This window comes from Cricetulus griseus, chromosome 6 (genome assembly GCF_003668045.3).
Source record: "Cricetulus griseus strain 17A/GY chromosome 6, alternate assembly CriGri-PICRH-1.0, whole genome shotgun sequence".
Lineage (NCBI taxonomy): Eukaryota > Metazoa > Chordata > Mammalia > Rodentia > Cricetidae > Cricetulus > Cricetulus griseus.
The window spans coordinates 71,776,037-71,794,728 of record NC_048599.1 but is presented as its reverse complement, the minus strand read 5'-3'; the positions used below and the strand labels follow the sequence as shown (position 1 = coordinate 71,794,728).

Genomic DNA, 18,692 nt, shown 5'->3' with positions numbered 1-18,692 from the left:
GCCTTAATGGTCATTCATTATTTATTTCTTTTTATGCAGTTTTTAAAAAATTTATTACATTCCAATCCCAGTTACCCCTCCCTCTTTTCCTCCCACTCCTTCCAATCCCCTCTCCTTCCTCCCATCTGCTCCATGGAGAGGGTAAGGCCTCCCCTAGGAAGTCTACTAAGTCTGTCCCATCATCTAGTTGAGGCAGGACCAAGGCACCTCTCCACCCCGACACTCCTGTGTCTAGGCTAGGCATGGTATCTCTCCATATAGAATGGGCTCCACTAAGTCAGTTCCTACATTAGTGTTGGGTCTTGGACCCACTGTCAGTGGCTTCATATATTGTCCCAGTCACACCATTGTCACCTATAATAAGGGAGTCTAGTTTGGTCTTATGCAGATTCCCCATTTGTCAGACCTGAGTCAGTGATCTCCCACTAGCTCAGGTCAGCTGATTCTGTGGGTTTCCCTATCACGGTCTTGACTCCTTTGTTCATATTTTTGGTCCTCCCTCACTTTGATTGTACTACAGGAGGTTGGTCCATTGGTTAGTTATGGATTTCTGCATCTGTTTCCATCTGTTTCTGAATGGTCATTCTTTTTAAGAATATAAAATTATGCTCTAGTGTCCAACTCAGAGTTGTTACTATAAAAGGTTGGCTAATTTTCCTGGTCTACTTCCCTAATCTACTTAACTTTCATATCTAACTTCCAGTACAATAAAAGGCAAAGGGTTTTAAAGCTTGAGTCAGTATCTCACTTTTTAGCGGAGGCTGAGCTGGAACTCACAGAACACTCTTGCCTCTCAGCCTTCTCAGCCCTGGGACCACAAACATAAGCTAACAAGCTCAACTATTTTTTCCTCATGGTGGGACAATGAGATGTTTGTCAATGAAAATGAAGTAATATGTAAAATCCAGCATGCTCAGTAAGAGATGCCTTTGCTGTTTTTGTGATGATTTTCAGATTAGAACCCATCACTCAATGCATATTATTACTCGGTAAGTGATGACAATAGTAACAATAACAGACAAGGAGGAACTAGCTAAGCAGAGCATCTTGCAAATCCCACAAAGGAGGGAGGTTGGTTTTTGAAAAATGATCCAAACAAAATTCTTTTTCTGATAATTTAGGAAAATGTCACTCAAAAATTATAAATCTTATGTTCTTGAAAAGTCCTTAAAACACTATCAAATAGGAATGAATTAAATAACTTTTAATGACCTAAGTTCTTTTTGGTAGGAGTAAAGAGACTGTAGTTAAACAATTAATCTTAAATTCTGTAAACTGTCAAAACTCCCTGAAAATAGTTCTCACAAATTAGCAATATCTGTGCTGTAAGTACAGAGACTAAATCTGAAGCTGAAGATCACTTCACTTGGCCAGGAGTTTTGTGAATATTCATACCATTAAATTTCTGAATCAGTTTTTGGAGCTCAAATGCCAAACTCTATTTTTCATACTTACCATTTCTTGTTTACTCTTTTTCCCCCCTCCTTATTCTTTCGATCAAGACCTTATAAAAACTTACTTCGTGCCAGGCTCTGGTCTTGGCACATTTTTCTATTTTAATGAGAAAATGAATACACAATACTGAAAATGCACCTTTTGTTTATAGTTTGATTAGTATCAACTGAATAAATGAACCTATCCCATTAAATTAAAAATATGAACATTTAAGGAGTAGAAATGATTGACAGGCTAGATTGTTAGGAAATATTTGCTGTCATTAAAGCTTATAGATTAATTTCTGTCTGGATGAGAGTTCACTAAAACCGGCCAATCTTCTAAGCTTTGGGTTCAAATCTTTAATAACAACTGAGGTCAGAAGGGAAAAAAGTGAAATATTTGCCAACTATGCATTTTGAATTATGTTCCTAGCATCACACAACTCAATGGAGTGAAAACAATTATGTGAAAATATTTTAAATTCATGTAGAAAACAGTTAGGATCCATTTAGAATATGAAATAGTAGAATAATAGAATCAAGAAGCCATACTGTTTCTGATAGCTTGACTTGTTATTTTCCTCTTTGCTAACTTACTTGAAAAGCCAGAGAAAATGCTAAATAAAGTACAACAATAAGCAATAGCAATTGTAATATATTATAAAAATGTACCATATTTAACATGTAGCAAACACTATGAACAAATGCTTACAAAACGTAAGCACACATCTGTTTTTAAGAAGCAGCATTCGGACATAATTTAGTCTGTTCCACCAACCTAATTTAGTTAATTCTTTCAACAAATCATTCCTATGAAATAAGTATATTCTGCAGAAGGCTTCGAATGAAAAAAAATCCCACAGATTCTGATATATATGTGTACATGTTTAAGAAACTAGGGGTAGAACTATCCGTACTGCCATTCCTTTGAGTCAACACACATCTCTAACATCCACTCTTTTAGAGCCAACACCGCCTATAATTTAAAGAGATAAGTAGCCGAATTGGAAAAGAGGGGAATACTTTTAGCATTTTCTTAAGAAACTCTTCTATTACAACCCTAAAATTTTGTAGGTTAGACCCAGTTTTAAGCTATCTGGGATTGGAAGGATAGTGTCGCAGAGACCAGCAGAGGACCCTAAAAGTCAATTCCTTTTCATGTTTCTTTTACATTAGTAATCATTTTGGGGTAAAAGCACTTAGGGAGTCCTGGTCATCTGCTGGGCAGAGCGGAGCAAGGAGTGTGGGTCCTAGGGAGGGGTTAGTGCACAGATCTTAAGACATCTCCATGCAAGTCTTCTGCCCCCGCCCTGTCTTTATCATAGCAGGCTACCCCGACCCCGTCAGTGAAGGGGAGAGGGGTGTGCGAGGCTGGGCAGGGCGTAGGGGTGAGGGGCTGTCCCGGGAGTCCCTCCCCATGTTTTCTCTGGGATGCGCCCTCATCTTTCTGAACCGACCTAAGAGCTGGTCCAGGGCTGGGAGCCCGGTTGACACCAGCAGCTGTCCATTCCGCACCGACGGTCGAGTGCCCGCAATGGACAGCAGCCGAGGGCCACCTCCGTCAGCCCCAGAGGCCTTGCTCCTCCTCTGAAAGCTGGTGGTGCTGCTCCGGCCGGCTGTGGATGCCACGCACCCAGAGCTGAGGACTCCCGCGCCGCAGGTAGCTGCCGCCGCCATCTTGACACTCCTGCTAAGAGCCAATAGGAACTCTGGGAACTTGAGCGGCTGGCCTGTCAGAGACAGCCTTAAAGTCCCGCCTATCTACTACCGGAAGCCAATAGAAACGAGAATTTCCTTGCTGCCCAACCAATCGCAAGGCCGATTGCTGAAAAGTGCTCTGGACGTAAAGCAGGAGGATCGTACAGGTTCCAGGTTAAGCAGGTCCGCTTGAGCTCTGGTTGAGGAACTTCTGTTGGTGTTTGGGCCACAGGTGGGTACTGGCCTTGGGCATTCTTGGTGTGGGAGTGCCTGCGTTCCCGCGGAGTAAGAAAAGGCTGGAGTAGCCATTCGCCAGTAGGGCTTCTCTAGCCACCCGGAGTTAGAGAGCTCGCGTCTCCCCTGCTGTTTAGCACAGAGAGACGCTACTTTCGCCTTTCTCGTTTCTAAGGAAAGTTATCCCCGTCTTCCCCACGCGAGACCATCTTTACCCGAATAATTGTACTGTCTGGAGAGGATGTAACGGTGACTTCAGTGGCTGGCTAGAGCCTGGACTTAGCCAGTTAGAGCCCAGGGCTAAGTGGGTTGGATAGTAGACTTTACTTAGAAACTTGCCTCTAGGAACTTAAAGGCTTTTGGGCTTTCTCCCCTGTCTGTCAGACTATACCTTTGACAAGTCACTGTGAGCAGCTTTCCTTAATTTTAATTAGGGTTTCTGGAAATCTTGGAGAGTCTTTCCTAAGCAGTATGAATGACAGGTGTTACTCTGCCAACCTTCTTCACACATTTAATTGTTGCTCTGTGAAGCAGCTGCAAAACCGGAAAATACCTGAGATTTCTCTCCCCTCAAATCTGAGAATTAGATTTATTTGTATTTCATTTCCTACTGATTGCGAAATCTGAATGGAGAGGGTTACTAATGCACTGTGAGTTTTATTTGTGGGAGAAACCCCATGTAATTTAGAACTGTTAAATTTACTTATTTTTTTCACATGAGAACTGGAGGAGGAATTGGTTATTTTAAAATACATTTCAGATAGGCAGTGTTTGAGCTAAAAGATGAATCCAAAGTCAACACCTGCGACATTGAATTACTGCTGTTGACAGTGATGACATGTATTTGTCATCCATCCATCCATCCATCCATCCATCCATCCATCCATCCATCTTGAGACAAAGTCTCACTATATAACCATGGCTAGCATGGGAGCTCTCAGAAATCTGCCTGACTTTGCCTTCTGGTGCTGGGACTAAAGGGGAATGCTATCACAACTTTATTTACTTTTTATTTTTTCTTCCTTCCTGCATGCCTGCATAACATTCAGGTTGAGCCCAATCCCATAATCCTGACGAGGTGGAGAAGGAGAATCAGGTGTTCATGGCTGGCATTAGCTCTGTAACACCCATGTCTCAAACAAAAATCAAAAGTAGAAAATAAAGAGTCATATGGGGGGGGGAGCAACAAACCATGAGGTTTAGCAACAACGCATCAACTAGAAAGATTTGATGATGGTGGCTCCCATTTCAAATATGCCACCAGTGGTATGTATGTATGTATGTATGTATGTATATCCTTATATATTCAAATCATTCAAATAACTCTTGAGTACTTGCTTTCTGCTTAGACCCAATCTTGTCATTTTATACAAAGAAGAATACTCTATCCTAGTTTAGCAGCCTTCATATTTTAGATGCCAAGCTCCTTGTAGGCAGATAATATATTTTGTTTCATTTGATTAACCTTCATTATTCCCAAAGAAAACCAAGACCATTTGGAGCCACAACAAGAAATACAGAAGATCATGATGTGTTTGTGCTTGGTTGTGAGTGGGTATATCTTTCTGAGACCAAACAGAAAATAATTTAGGTTTGGCAGACAGTGAAGTCTTGAAACCACTCACTCTTCCATGAGTAAATCATGAGAGCTGGCATTAATGGTTGAGCACAGCTATGTTAGAAGCTGAAATTTGAATTTCATATAGTTTTTGTGTGTTACAGCATACTCTTCTTTTTCCTTTGCACCATTTGAAAGTCAAGAGTATGCCCTTCTTTGTGTTGCCCCACAAAAATTAATGGCGCTGAAAGATTTATCCGATGAACTGTAGTTTGTCAGCCTATGTGCTGGACTGTTTTTTACCTGTCTCTATGATTTTATATACCTTATTTTCTAGAAATACTTCAAGGTCTCTAGTATGGTCATGCTCCTCACTGTCTTCAGTGTTTACTTATATTAGTCAAACATACTATTGTTTGGGAACAATTTTTGAAAGAAGTAGCATTGAACTTGTCGTTTTGAACCAGAATTTCCTGTAGGCATGGTACTTGGAATAGAAGTCTGTGTTTTTATGTATAGTCTCTTCAAGGCAATCTAAGCTTTTCTGTTATAAGCTTCTGCTAGAGCAATACCCTACTTCGTGTTGCGAAAATATACAAGAATTTCCTAGGATCACCGTAAGGAACTGGTATAAACTTGGTGGCTGTAGAGAAAACTTTTTCAGAACATCAGTAACAAGTATTATCTGCATGTCTGTGCAGCCACATTCATTCCAGATATTTAAGAAATGATTCTTCCTTTCTGGTTCTGCTGGCTCTTGATATTCTTGATTGTAAAACCATAACTCCAAAGTCTGTCCCCAGTTTCATAATGTTCTCTACTCATGGCTCTGTGTATGGTTCTCTGTCTTTCATTAGGACATTATTATTAGATTTGTTACCTCTCTAATCTAGTATAAGTTCATGTTGATCTGTACCTTCGTTACATTGCAAATAATATATGATCGTATCCTATGGTTTTTAGTGGATATTATTTTGGGAAGTATGACACTACTCAATCCACTCAAGTCTCTTTTGGATAATAGTCCTTTTATAATGTAAACTTTTGAGTAATATATTTGTAAAAATGAAAAGCTTATGAATAATTAGTTGGTAAAATTATTTCATGGATTGATGAGATGGCTTATGGATTATTGAGATTTCTTGATGGTTAAAGGCGCTGCCAAGATTGGTGACCTTAGTTCCACCCTAGCACCCACATGATAGGAGAGAACTAGTTTGAGCAAGCTGTTCTCTGACTTCTCTCTCTATGGATGCTATGACAAGCATGCACTCCCCCTCCCAATAAATACATGCTTTTCAGCATGCTGATATACTTGGTGTTAATGTTAGTTGTAGGAAGTACTAGAGAAATCACTTTCAGTCTTTATACTAGATGATGTTGACAATATTGTATATGTGTGTACACATTAATAACACTAAAGTTCTGTTGATTTAAATTTGTTGTTTAGTGTACATCATTATAACAAGATCTTAAACCACTTCTTTATTAAAATAGTGTTGATCTGTAACTGATGGGAACAAAGGTGCAGTGAAGTTTAGGTGTTTTGATATATTGACTCTGAAATGTTTAGGAAGGATTCAAATGCTTACACAACTAAGAAAATATTTACATTAGTAGCATAAATATAAGAATGTTTGAGACTTGCAATACGATGCAATTAAGATTAGTTAGAGAGCCTGTTCATGGATGAATGAATGTATTTAAGCAGACTTTTACACAAAATCCCCCAAATTATATGTATTTGAAGACTGATAATCAACTTCTTTTGAAAGCAGAAATTGGTTATTTGGTGTGAACACTGAGAGCCATATGTAAACACATACAATGCAAACTTTGGCATTTCAAGTAGAAGAGACCTAACTATGTGTGTCTTTAAGTCATAAGAACTGATGTAGTGTTATTATACCTAAATATATCATGGTTTTCACATTAAAATATTTTGACCTTCAATTGGTCATAAGTTTTTTTTATAGTATCATGTGCAGTCATCATATTCATTAAGTGATTAATCTTTTTATTTTTTTTACAAAAGCATTATGAACTATTTTCAATGTTTTCATTTTTAAAATTAGCCATGCAGAGGGGTTCATGGTTTTTAATTTCAGCACTTTTGGGACAGGAAAATCTCTGTTGTCTACAAAGTAAATTCAAGGACAACCAAGACTATATAGAAAAACCCTGTCAAAAAAGAAAAAGATGTCATTAGCTATGCATGCTGATCTGTAAAAGCAAAAGTGTAAAAGTGTACATGACTGCCTTATCAACTCCTTGACTGCAATGCTTAGCTTTTGATATAACCTGTTATTTTGTTATGTCTTTTAATTTCTTTCTTCTTAAATCTTCCTTTAGATAAAAAGACTTTAATGTTATCATTTGATAAAGGTCCAATGCGATTGAACATCTAAATTGAACACTCTTGTTGTCCCTTTTAAAGGAAGATAAAATTCATTGAGAAATGTCTATACTCACCATACATTAATTTAGCTCACCATTGGTCAGAGATGACCTAACACAGCTCTGATTTACTGCTTTAGGAATCTGCAACCATGGATGACTCACATATGCTTCAAGACCTGCTTTAGACTTGGGTTTTCCTGGGAACCTTGCAGCTACACTAAAGTTGAATGAATTGTTTAAGAGACCTATGGTAAGTGGACTTAAAACAAAACAAAACAAAAACAAAAACAAAAACTAAAAAACAAACAAAAACCTCTTTGGTCAAGTTAAGTCCTTTGACTGTTGTAAGGCTGCTCCCTGCTGGACAAAATGTGACTTTTTGAGATTGGCACTAAGTAGGTGAGTAAAGAACTGCTTGACTGCTCCTCCTTCCCCCACCAGGGGATCCTTGCTACATTCACAAAAGCTATCCTCAAAATAGTGCTATACTGTTGCCACCATGATGATAATCTAGTACAATATGGTTTCCAAGTTTGTTGGTTGCTTCCTGTTTAGTGGTGTCTAAAAGAGCAAATGCATATTCAGGGATGCCTGTCAATGTGGGCCTTAAATAACTCCCTTAATTGTGTATACTTTTTTGTAATGTAACTCAGTATACTATTATTATAATGATGTGTGTTACAACAATTTTACTTCCATATGCTATTGTGGAAACAATGATTTTTGTCTACATAACCTCTTCTCCAATAGTTGAAACTGTTTCACTGTAATTTAAACTAGATTATATTGGATCCATTTTGAGTGAACAACCTATGAGTTATGTTTTATATACTTGTCTTTAAATGGTACAGACCTTAGTCTCTTCTCTATTCCAGCTGCCATGTTTGCTAGCATATAGGGAGTATACTTCACAGAATGACAGTGGGTCAGACATCAAATATTGTATCTGCAGCTAAGCTGTCATATACCTTATCATATATATACAAAAGTCCTCCAAAAATTGATTTAAAGAATATGAGAGAAAAACGAAACTATGCTTCTTTCTACCTTCAAGCCAAATACTTTTAGTTTTTTGTGAGTGCAACCTGCACAAAATTATCTGGTTATAATCTGGAATTTTTAGAGTAAGTATGCAAATTTTTTTGTTTAAAATGAAGGAAAAGTAGCAGAAATAACATTAAGTGCATAAGTGAAAATTAAGCAGAATAATTGATCTTACATTATTTTTAGGCCGGCTATATTTTTATAGCTATTGCAAACATGTGAAACCCATACTTAATTGAAATAATGATGAATTAGCCATAGTAGTAGTCCTTTGTTATTACAATATTGCAACAAAAATTATAAATGCGCAGACCAAGAATGTAAATTGTTTTTAACAAGAGCAGGAGCCTTTTCTTTCTCAGCAAGAATACATGATAAGAATACATTATCACAGATAATGCATAATTTAAAACTTTGCATTGCATAATGTAAGGTTATAAAGAAACATAGGCAAAAATATATGGAGTAATTGTGAATACTGATATAACAAACCCAAACCCCCATATACCTGTCCATCTCCTCCTCTCCCCCTCCCCTCTCTCTTCCTCAGTCCTCTTTCTCCCCCTCCCCCCCTCTTCCCCTCCCAGTCTCCCTCTCTCCCTCCCCCTCTCTGTCTTCCCTTTCCCCTCCCCTCTCCCTAGTGATGGGAGCCTAACTATTGGTTTCACATTCCTGGACTTAAGCATCCTGAGACTGCTGACTATATTTTGCAATTTCCAACTTCAGTCTCCCTTTTCTTTGGAGGTGACAGTCTACCTTTTGCTATAAGTATTTATATTATTTCTATATAATTTTTAATTTTTATGTGTGTTCCTAAGCAATATGTTTGTATTTTGCTTCTACTTTTTTTTGGGGGGGGTATGTATTTTTGTGGGTGCTGTTTTGCTTGCACATATTTCTATGCACCACTTTTCTTTTTCTTTAAAGATTTATTTATTTATTATGTATGCAGTGTTATGCCCAGAAGAGGGCATCAGATCTCATTGTAGATGCTTGTGAGCCACCATATGGTTGCTGGGAATTGAACTCAAGGCCTCTTGAAGAGCCGCTAGTGCTCTAAACCTCTGAGCTATCTCTCCAGGCCCAAAGAATTTCTGATTGTTTTTTCAAGATATTGTTTCCCTGTGTAGTCTTTGTTGTCAAGGAACTTCAGTTGGTAGACCAGGCTGGCCTCTAAATGCCAGAGATACACCTGCCTCTGCCTCCAATAGTTGAAACTGTTTCACTGTAATTTAAACTAGATTATATTGGATCCATTTTGAGTGAACAACCTATGAGTTATGTTTTATATACTTGTCTTTAAATGTTTAAAGAACGGAGCCACCATCACTTTGTTTCTTTCTTTATAAAATAGTATCTATTTTCTTATTTCAGTCAACATTTTGTTTTAAAGGGTCATCTACTCTATTACATTCTTTTATATTATCTCTTTGTTGTGAATACAGTTCAGACATTTGGCAATTATTTGGTGTGTCTATACTTAGCAAATTGCAGTGAACATTCTTTAAAAATCCTGGTTACTGTTACCTTTTAAAATTTTCTGAGGGGCTAGAATGATAGCTCAGTGGTTAAGAGCACTTATACAGAGAATCTGGGTTAGGGTGCCAGTAACCACTTGGCAACTAACAACGACCCATAACTCTAGTGCCAGGATATCTGACTCTCTCTCCTGATTTCTGGGGCTACTGTGTACATGTAGTGCACATACATAGACTTAGGGACAGGGACACTCACATACACAAAAAATATAAGATGTATTAAGAAAAATCATCTGTTTGAGATTGGTGATGCATGCCAATAATCCCAGCATTTGGGAGGCATTGGCGGGAAGATCACTGTGAGTTCAATACCAGCCTGATCTACATAGCAGTTCTAGACCAATAAGGGGCTACATAGTAAGATCCTATCTTAAAAGCCAAACATAAATAAATATAAAATTTATTTATAATAAATGATATATTTCACCTAGAAAATAGTTACCATCACAAGATAATTAGAGTGATATTTTAAAGGAATATGAGAAATTTGATACATCTTGACAAAAACAGTTATGGAGTGCTAAAAGATGTTAAGTATAGTTTGTTTTATTAGAGACCTTAAACATATGGTAAGGTGACATATAGTTAGAGATTATTTAATATTGAATATATATATACATATATATATAGATAGATAAAGATATGTTAATTATATAGGTTTAGGTATGTTATATGCTAAGTTCTCTAAGCATATCTTTGTCCTTTAGACTTAAACTGTATTTCCTTTCTTTTTTTCTTTCTTTCTTTCTTTTTTTTTTTCTTTTTTTTTGGTTTTTCGAGACAGGGTTTCTCTGTGTAGCTTTGGAACCTATTCTGGCACTTGCTCTGGAGACCAGGCTGGCCTCGAACTCACAGAGATCCACCTGCCTCTGCCTTCTAAGTGCTGGGTTTAAGGACGCCACCAACACCTGGCTTGTATTTTCTTGTGAGGCAATTTTGCTCTACTTTTGGATTCAAGACTGCATCTGGAGAGAGCCAAGGGAGGTCAATTTAGGTGGTGAAGGGTCATAGTAACTCCTTAAGTAACAAAGTAACTCCTTAAGAAAATAGACCTGTTTGTTCAGATGAGTCTTTTTGCTTCTTTTATTACTGCTTTGTTTTATTACTTGTCTTTAAGGAGAATCTACTGTGTTATTCAGAAAGAAAGTTCTGGTGTAGGAAGATAAATGTACAGCTTTCAATATTAATGACACTGATATTCAGAAATGTTTATTTATGAACTATGTCATTTTGTGAAGCATTTATAGATAATCCTAGTCACCTAAATTGGGTGTAATTCCCTTTATTAAAGATTAACATATTAAATATACTTTTTTAATGGAAAGAAAAATTAGATTTTAACTTTTTGTCCCCAAGGCAATGTATTATGCTAGCAGTTTATTTAAAAACTATAAGTGTCTTCTAAATTATTTTAAGGAGGGCCACATGACTATCATTTGTGGCTAAGTTGTAAACATTTATGAGAACTTCAACTATACTTTTTAAAAATGTCGTGATATGTTCTAATGTGTGCTATTATTTACATTACAGAATTATGTTTTTGAATTCCCTAATTATTTAGCTTTTATCTAGTCAGTAATGTATATTAGTAAGTTGATTATTATTGTGTTACTTTTACATTTCATAATGAGAGTAATTTTCCATTTTAAGACATATTTTAAAATACACTCTGATCACAATGCAGAAGTTAAAGAAAGGTGGGCGATTAGACTTGACTTCTCACTGAATGTTAGATGATCTTCACTTGTCAACTGCATTTTTTTAGTTTAAAATATCAAATTAACTATTATTTTATCCTGTCTTTTATTTTAATTCATGCACTCAAAAACTGATATTCAGATAAAAGATAATTTCAAAATAAAATCAGTATATTACTTATGAGTGGAGCAACACATTAGCATTGGGTTCACAATAGATCATATCGCTTTTATTCCATCGTACAAGCTTAGCAGCACAAACAGAATAATCAACATATTATTTGGCTGTCATGTGCTGAACAGAAACCAGAGATCACAAGGAGGTTTTCCCTAGCTGTGGTGATGGCCTTTTTGTTCCAAGCCCCCATCTGGGAGGGCCATGGTGTGTTATCATATGGAACGCGGGCTTTTCTGTAATCTGCTTAGCTGCACTGCCGTTTGAATCTTCATTCCATGTTTGTGTAATTTATAATTTTAATGAGACCATGGCTCTTGTGGGCTTTGAAATATATTAAAAGCTCTTTTGTGCATATGCTTTTGTTCTTGCTTAATAGGCTCAGTGTATTTAAAACTGATGAATTTTTATTCATGAATTTGGATGTCTGGAGATTAACTTAGAGTGAATATCATTGCACTCATCTATTGATGGTTAGAAAGGGTTTTTTTGTTACTTTTTTTTATTTGTTTGTGTGTGTGTGTGTGTAGCTATATGATACTTATAACTAGAAAATGATAAACTTAAATAATTTTAAGAAGCTAGGGAAAATAGTATGATTAAATAATAAATTATAGATTCAGTTTTAATTATCTTATTTATAGATACTCAAATTTCACCAGCAGTGTTGTATGTTAAATAAATATTATAAAGAAATAATTATGAAAAAGCAACTTTTAAGTAAGCTAATACCTTAAGTATTTAAATTTGCATTTTATTGTTAAAATCACACTTGAATACTTGGTGGAGATAGACTTTATATTTTAATCATATTATGGTTTAACTGTGGTTATTCTAAGTGAGCCATTCTATTTTTTGGTTGTTAGGCATATGTTACATGCTTTCACTATTTTTAGGTGTTCTTTTTTTTATGGGACCATTTTTTAGTGGAAGCTTAAAAAAGTATTAATGGATATGATGAGAAAGACTTCTGGAAAAGCAGCTTACTAATAATTTACAAAATTGATCTTGTTTTTTTCTGACATTCTGAAATATACTAAAATGCTTTCTTCTCTTTAACTGATACCTAAATATTTTGAAAAGTTTTGAATATAAACAATTTCATAGTTACATAGAAAAAATTATGGTTCTTTATAAACCCAGACACATTTTTAAGCTGCTCTCTATTGCAGGTGTAACAGACAGAAGCAGCCCAGGAAGGATGTGTTTATTTTTAATTCTACATTTGTATTGCAATTCTATTTGAGAGGATGAAAGATTTCTGAAAGAAAAAAAAACAACAACAAAAGTATTTACTGAGAATGTTGACATATGCTTATAATTCCAGCAATTCTGTGGCTGAATAAGGAGAATCACCATGAGTTTGAAGCCATCTGAAACTACATGGTGAGACCCTGTCTCAAGAACAAATAGATAGCCCAAACAAATCCTAGATTTACTGTTTTGGAGCATTTTTTTTGCAACTTGACACATCATGATTCCTTTTATGTTTGCAGTAGCCAACAGTTAGGAAAATCTCATTTTCTACCATTTCCTTTAAGCTAGTAACATTCAATAGAAATTTATATGATAAGATCTTTACTAAGTTTATATATCAGCTTTGACACTGTTTTCCCCCAGTATTCCTCTGCTCTAGTGCTGTACTGTACAATTTCATTTAGCTTAGGAACTGGCATTGTTTGCTTTCCATTGCTATGAGAAACACAATGACCAAAAGCAGTATGTTTGACATTACTCATCACCGTCACAGACCATCATTGAGCAAAGTCAGGGCAGAAACTTAGGCAGTAGTAGGGGCAAGAACCATGGGAAAATGCTTCTTACTTTCTTGCTCAGGAAACATGGTTTGTTCAACTTGTTTTCTTACATCTCCCAGGACCACCTGCCACTTCCCACAGTGGGCTGAGCCCTCGAACATCAGTCATTAATTAAAAAAAAAAAAAAAAAAAAACACCCCCAATCTTGTCCACCTGCCAATTTGATGGAAGCAGTTCCTCATTTGGGGTTCCCTTTTCCCAGGTAACTCTAGTTATGCCAAGTTGACAAGAGCTAACCAGCACAGGAACAAGCTGTGAAACTGTATGACTACCTGCACAGTATTGTCCAGTGGCAGCTTAATGTGAACTGTGTAATGTTTTTCTTAACCAGCTATATTCATACATTGCCAAAATGGTTTTCTTAACCAGCTATATTCATATATTGCCTAACTACTCAACATGTAGCAATATAAAAATTTTAAATGTTGTATTTTGCCATTTTTTATTGTCTTCAACATTCATTGTGTTGTATAGTAAATGTCAGTTTAAAGTGGTCATATTTTTAAAGTACTCAACAGCCTCGTGAGAGCTAGTGACTACTTTATTGATCAATGTACCTCTAATAATAATAATAATAATACATCATGACAAAATATGTAATTTTTGCATCCTTATTATTTTTCTAATAATATATTCAATGTATCTAAAGAATGAATATTCATGTGCTATGAAACTGAATTATGTTTGTTTATAGTTCTGCCACTAACACCACTTAACATAGAATATTAGAATTATATTACCTGATTCCTGATTACTGACCAGATAGCATGTAGATAGGCTTAAATATCCTGTGATAATGCAATAATGACCAGTGTAATGAATGAGGAATGTTCTTCAGAAATTAAAGGTAAATGAAACTCAGCAAATAAGCCACTTTTCAAGTATACTGGAGTCAAGTTTTACAAGAATGACACTAGGGGTCTTAATACTTTTTAAAATAAAGCTAACTCCTCCCTTTTATGCCCTTAGATTTTTCCAGATTGCTGCTTGTGCAAATGGGTATATGAAGCTTTCTTTTTGTATGTTTACTTGTAGCCACAACTGTGGTTTCTTGGAAAGGAAAGGAAAAGGAAAGGTTATTTATGAATTAATGTTTTCTAAATATCTATAGAATTCTTTATATTGAACATGTTCTGTATGGTACTATGAAGAGATATTTCACTAGGACATACTTTAAAATATGTAATAATGAGTTATAAAACCCTGAATTACAATTAATATGAGTTGATTCAGCTATTTTACAGTGTAGTTATACAATGATTAGGGGGCTTGCTTAAAAAAAACCCAGTGTAAAGCTAGGTGGTGGTGGCTCATGTCTGTAATCCCAGCGCTCGGGAGGCAGAGACAGGTGGATTGATCTCTGTCAGTTCAAGACCAGCCTGGTCTACAGAGCAAGTTCCAGGACAGCCAAGACAACACATAGAAACCCAATCTTCAAAAACCAGAAAAACAAACAAAGAAAAAATCCAGTGTGCCCACTTTATAAAGAAATGTAGACCTGAGTTGGAAGAGTGACTCAGCACTCAAGAGCATGTAATGTTCTTGGCATAAGACCCAAAGAAGTTGATTCCTAGCACTTATGTCAGGTGGCTCACAACCACCTGTAACTCCCAACTTCAGGGGTTCTGATGCCCTCTTTTGTCTTTCATGTTCACGTGCACTCACACATATGCAGTCCTACATACACATACACATAAACATAAATTAAAAGTAATAAAGAATCTGAAAAACTGTAGACATCAACATAAATAATTGACTATGCTAGGATATAGCTTAGAGATATTCTTGAGTTTTCCCACTTTCTGAATTTTGAGTAATGATTTAATCTTCATACAATTTAACTTTTGTGTAGGTATTAGCAAGTGCCTGTTGTACTCTTTGCCACATTTAAATTTTATTGACTACTCTCTGACTTTTGCATTTAAAGTGCTGACACAAAATGTTAAACCACTCTATAAACAATACCTCTACTTTCTTAGAGATGATAAATCCATCCATTGATTTCTTAATTTTATTATGTACACAGTCGATTGTAATCCAAGATTACAGCAAACAAGATGTTAATTTTAAGACATAATCTATGTACATTTCAATTACTGAGCATGATGTTACAGAAGCACAGAAGAAAAAGGAGTAACATTTGTGCTATCCTCACAGGAGCTGTCAATAAAAGATGTAATAGGGGATTTAGGACTCTGGAAATGGCCAACTAATTTATGTGAATCTATTTTATTTCAGCTAGAAAGACCCAGCTCTTTCTCGGCAGTGCATATTGTGCAGCACAGGCTGTCTATACAGAACCAGGCGGCTGCATATGGATAGTCCCTTGATATCATTCACTTGCTGTGTAATCTTATTATGCAAAGTTCTAATCTTCACCTAGAATGAATGCCTCTGGGTCAGAATATAGTCATATCAGGGTTTTTGAGGTCATGTTTTGTGATCCTTAGCTTATTCTTCTAAGTAGGGCTGGGATTTAAAGGGTATTCCCCAGACACTAGCAGAGATAGACAGCAGACCCTGCTGCCTTTTTGGAAGACAAGACCAACATGAGGTCCCTGGTAGGATTAAACTTGATTTGTAGCTGTAGGATTTTTTAACAGATGTATTATTGGACAGGGAATAGGGGGCCACCAGCACAGCAAAATTGAATCATGACTGGCATTCTCAGGGAGTTTGCTGCCTGCTAAAACAGCAGCTGCATGTGGATTTGACTTCTTTCAGGTGAAGCGACTTCCAGTCATTTGGAAAGGATGGGATGAAAAGGAACCTTGGTGATAATTTTGATGTCTGCAAGATTTAGTACCAGTGTAATGGGATTATCGGTAACACCTTCACTGCAGAAAAAGCCACCTGGCGTTATAACTGGCAGCAACTGAGAACTAATCCTTTCCCATCTCTTGGATGTCATTCATGAAGCTCAAAGCAATTTCTGCCCTGCTAACTGTGATTAATTTTATAAACAACAACAAAAAACCAGGTGATGAAGGCAAAGAGTATATCTTTTACTGTAATATGTATGTTTAAGTAATGTGATTTATAAATTCTGTGACATACACAAACTGAGCATCATATTGTTCAAATTTTATTAAACTGTTCAAATATAAAACTTGTTTGGTATGTCTTATATTTTTTTCTAGCTGAGTGACCAAATAATTGTGGTTAGTAAAGATTTGTATATGAGATTGAATATTATTTTAAATTTTGTTATGTTCTTTTAGATATAGGATCACTATTGATAAAATAAAAATACTTATAGATGTAAGACATTGAAAATAGTTTGTTTTGACATACCTTTTACCTGTTTTTGATTCTTTGAATTGCAGATGACATTTTTTGTTGCTATAGACATTTAGTAATTTAAAATATGTAATGCATATTTTAATATTTAGAAATGGTTCAAACTGTTGATGAAATGGTTCTTTATGAGAAATACATATCAACGTGGCCAAGGCTGAGGAGAGTTAATACAGTGCTAAGTGATGGTTCCTAGAGATCAGTGGTCCTCAGTCCAGCTTTCATTCAGCAGTCCATTGCTGCTCAATCAGGCCATCACTCTAGAATCAGTCCATTGGTTAATTTTTTTAACATTTTATTTCAACCCAAAACCTTATCAAATACTTTGTTTAGAGGTGTTAATTGTTTTAATATTCTTCTCTTATACTATTCAGAATAAGCTGAGAGAAAATTAAGTGAAATTATCCCGTCAGTCACCCAAACAGTATGCACCATAACTGCTGAGACAAGAAAAGATAATTGGTGTTGTCAGTGTTATGATCTCAGAGTAGTTAATTTAAAAATATTTATTCATAGGACTTGACTTATATCTCATTGTGCTGCTTGATCTAGTAGCTTTACATTTCAAAAATAGATTATAAAAATTGTGGTCTAAATATTTTTAATCTTAAAATTTTTAACTATATATAGGTGACTAAAATGTTTTCATGATATGAGTAAAGCACAGTCACTTTACAGATGTACCTATAGTATCTGTTTATATGTAGTACCTTTTATCTTTATTAGAAAGTCATCAAATGGAATATAGGTGTAAATAGAGTTCTGCCAACTCTCCTGCAAGTGTGTTACTCTTATTGAATTTGGTGGAACTAGTTTCAGGCTACTATATTGTCAGTGCACTTCTCCATTTTACTCTATTTGAAATGAATAGGTGAGAAAGCTTAACAGTATTTCTCCTGTACTGTGTATTTTTACTATTTGAAAAATTATTTACTTAAAAATTTATCATTAGGAAAAGCTATCCATGAAATAAAGGCACTAAAATCTTTCTTCATCATGATATCACTTGTATTATTTAGTTAGGTAGTTTACCATCTCAGGACAAGTTTCTGTGATAGTTAATAAGATTGTGTAATTGATTGTTTTTTTAAAGTATCAGTTTTTTCAAGATCTGTCTGTAAAATTGCTCTTATTGATCAGAACAGGAGTTTATACTTGAAGTTAAGCTATTTACTTCAGAGTTGGATTCCTTAGGTGCCATTTATACTCTATTAAAATATTTTTTTCACATATGGCCCAAAATAAGTACATCTTAATTAAATTCAACATGAGCATGTAATGTATTATCAGTGTTGTAGATTCTTTTGTATACATATAGAGGTCATTTTAATGTAGTACTCTGTTGCTAACCTATAAATTTGATTCATCTTGAAAAGGTAGATACTAATTTAATTTGCAGCATGGAAGATACATAATGCTGCCAGTCAGAGTTAAGGTCTTTTGGGAGATAAAATAATGGGACATACAGTAAGAAAAAGTGGAAGTTTATTGAAAGGGATGTTAAGTTTAACAAAACAACAGTTTGGGAATGATAAGAACTGTTCATTAAAACATGATCTACCTAATACCTGTTTGATTTTAGATAGTTGTAGCAATAGTATTTTTAAGGAATGATGATGTTGATGAAAGTGATTGAAATAGTATGCTATGGATTTCATTATAAACTCCAATCGATAAGGAAAATTTATAGAATTATTCTCAAAATTCACAGCTTAAAATAGAATAGTTGAATCTAATCGTTATTTCTGAAAATATTGAGCAGGCTTCCATTGCCTCAAATATCAGCACAAAGTCCTTT

The 18,692-nt window shown here is 35.5% G+C and overlaps 2 protein-coding genes across 8 annotated transcripts in view; one reads left to right on the top strand and one right to left on the bottom strand.

Annotated features, from left to right (window-relative positions):
• Elp4 (elongator acetyltransferase complex subunit 4) overlaps positions 1-3,144 on the bottom strand; it is a 205,347-nt gene extending 202,203 nt beyond the window's left edge. For all 4 annotated transcript variants that reach the window (XM_027422316.2, XM_027422314.2, XM_027422315.2 and 1 more), the window contains exon 1: positions 2,894-3,144. In XM_027422316.2, the coding sequence (XP_027278117.1) occupies positions 2,894-3,113 (220 nt within the window). In that variant the 5' untranslated portion in view covers positions 3,114-3,144. The remainder of the gene's footprint in view (positions 1-2,893) is intronic.
• A 73-nt stretch (positions 3,145-3,217) lies between these two features.
• Positions 3,218-18,692, top strand: part of Immp1l (inner mitochondrial membrane peptidase subunit 1) — a 44,188-nt gene continuing 28,713 nt past the window's right edge. For 2 of the 4 annotated variants that reach the window (XM_027422324.2, XM_027422323.2), the window contains exons 1-3: positions 3,218-3,366; positions 7,464-7,576; positions 16,322-16,577. The gene's annotated coding sequence lies outside the window, so the exon portion shown is untranslated. The remainder of the gene's footprint in view (positions 3,367-7,463; positions 7,577-16,321; positions 16,578-18,692) is intronic. The other 2 variants (XM_027422321.2, XM_027422320.2) reach the window with 1 other exon arrangement.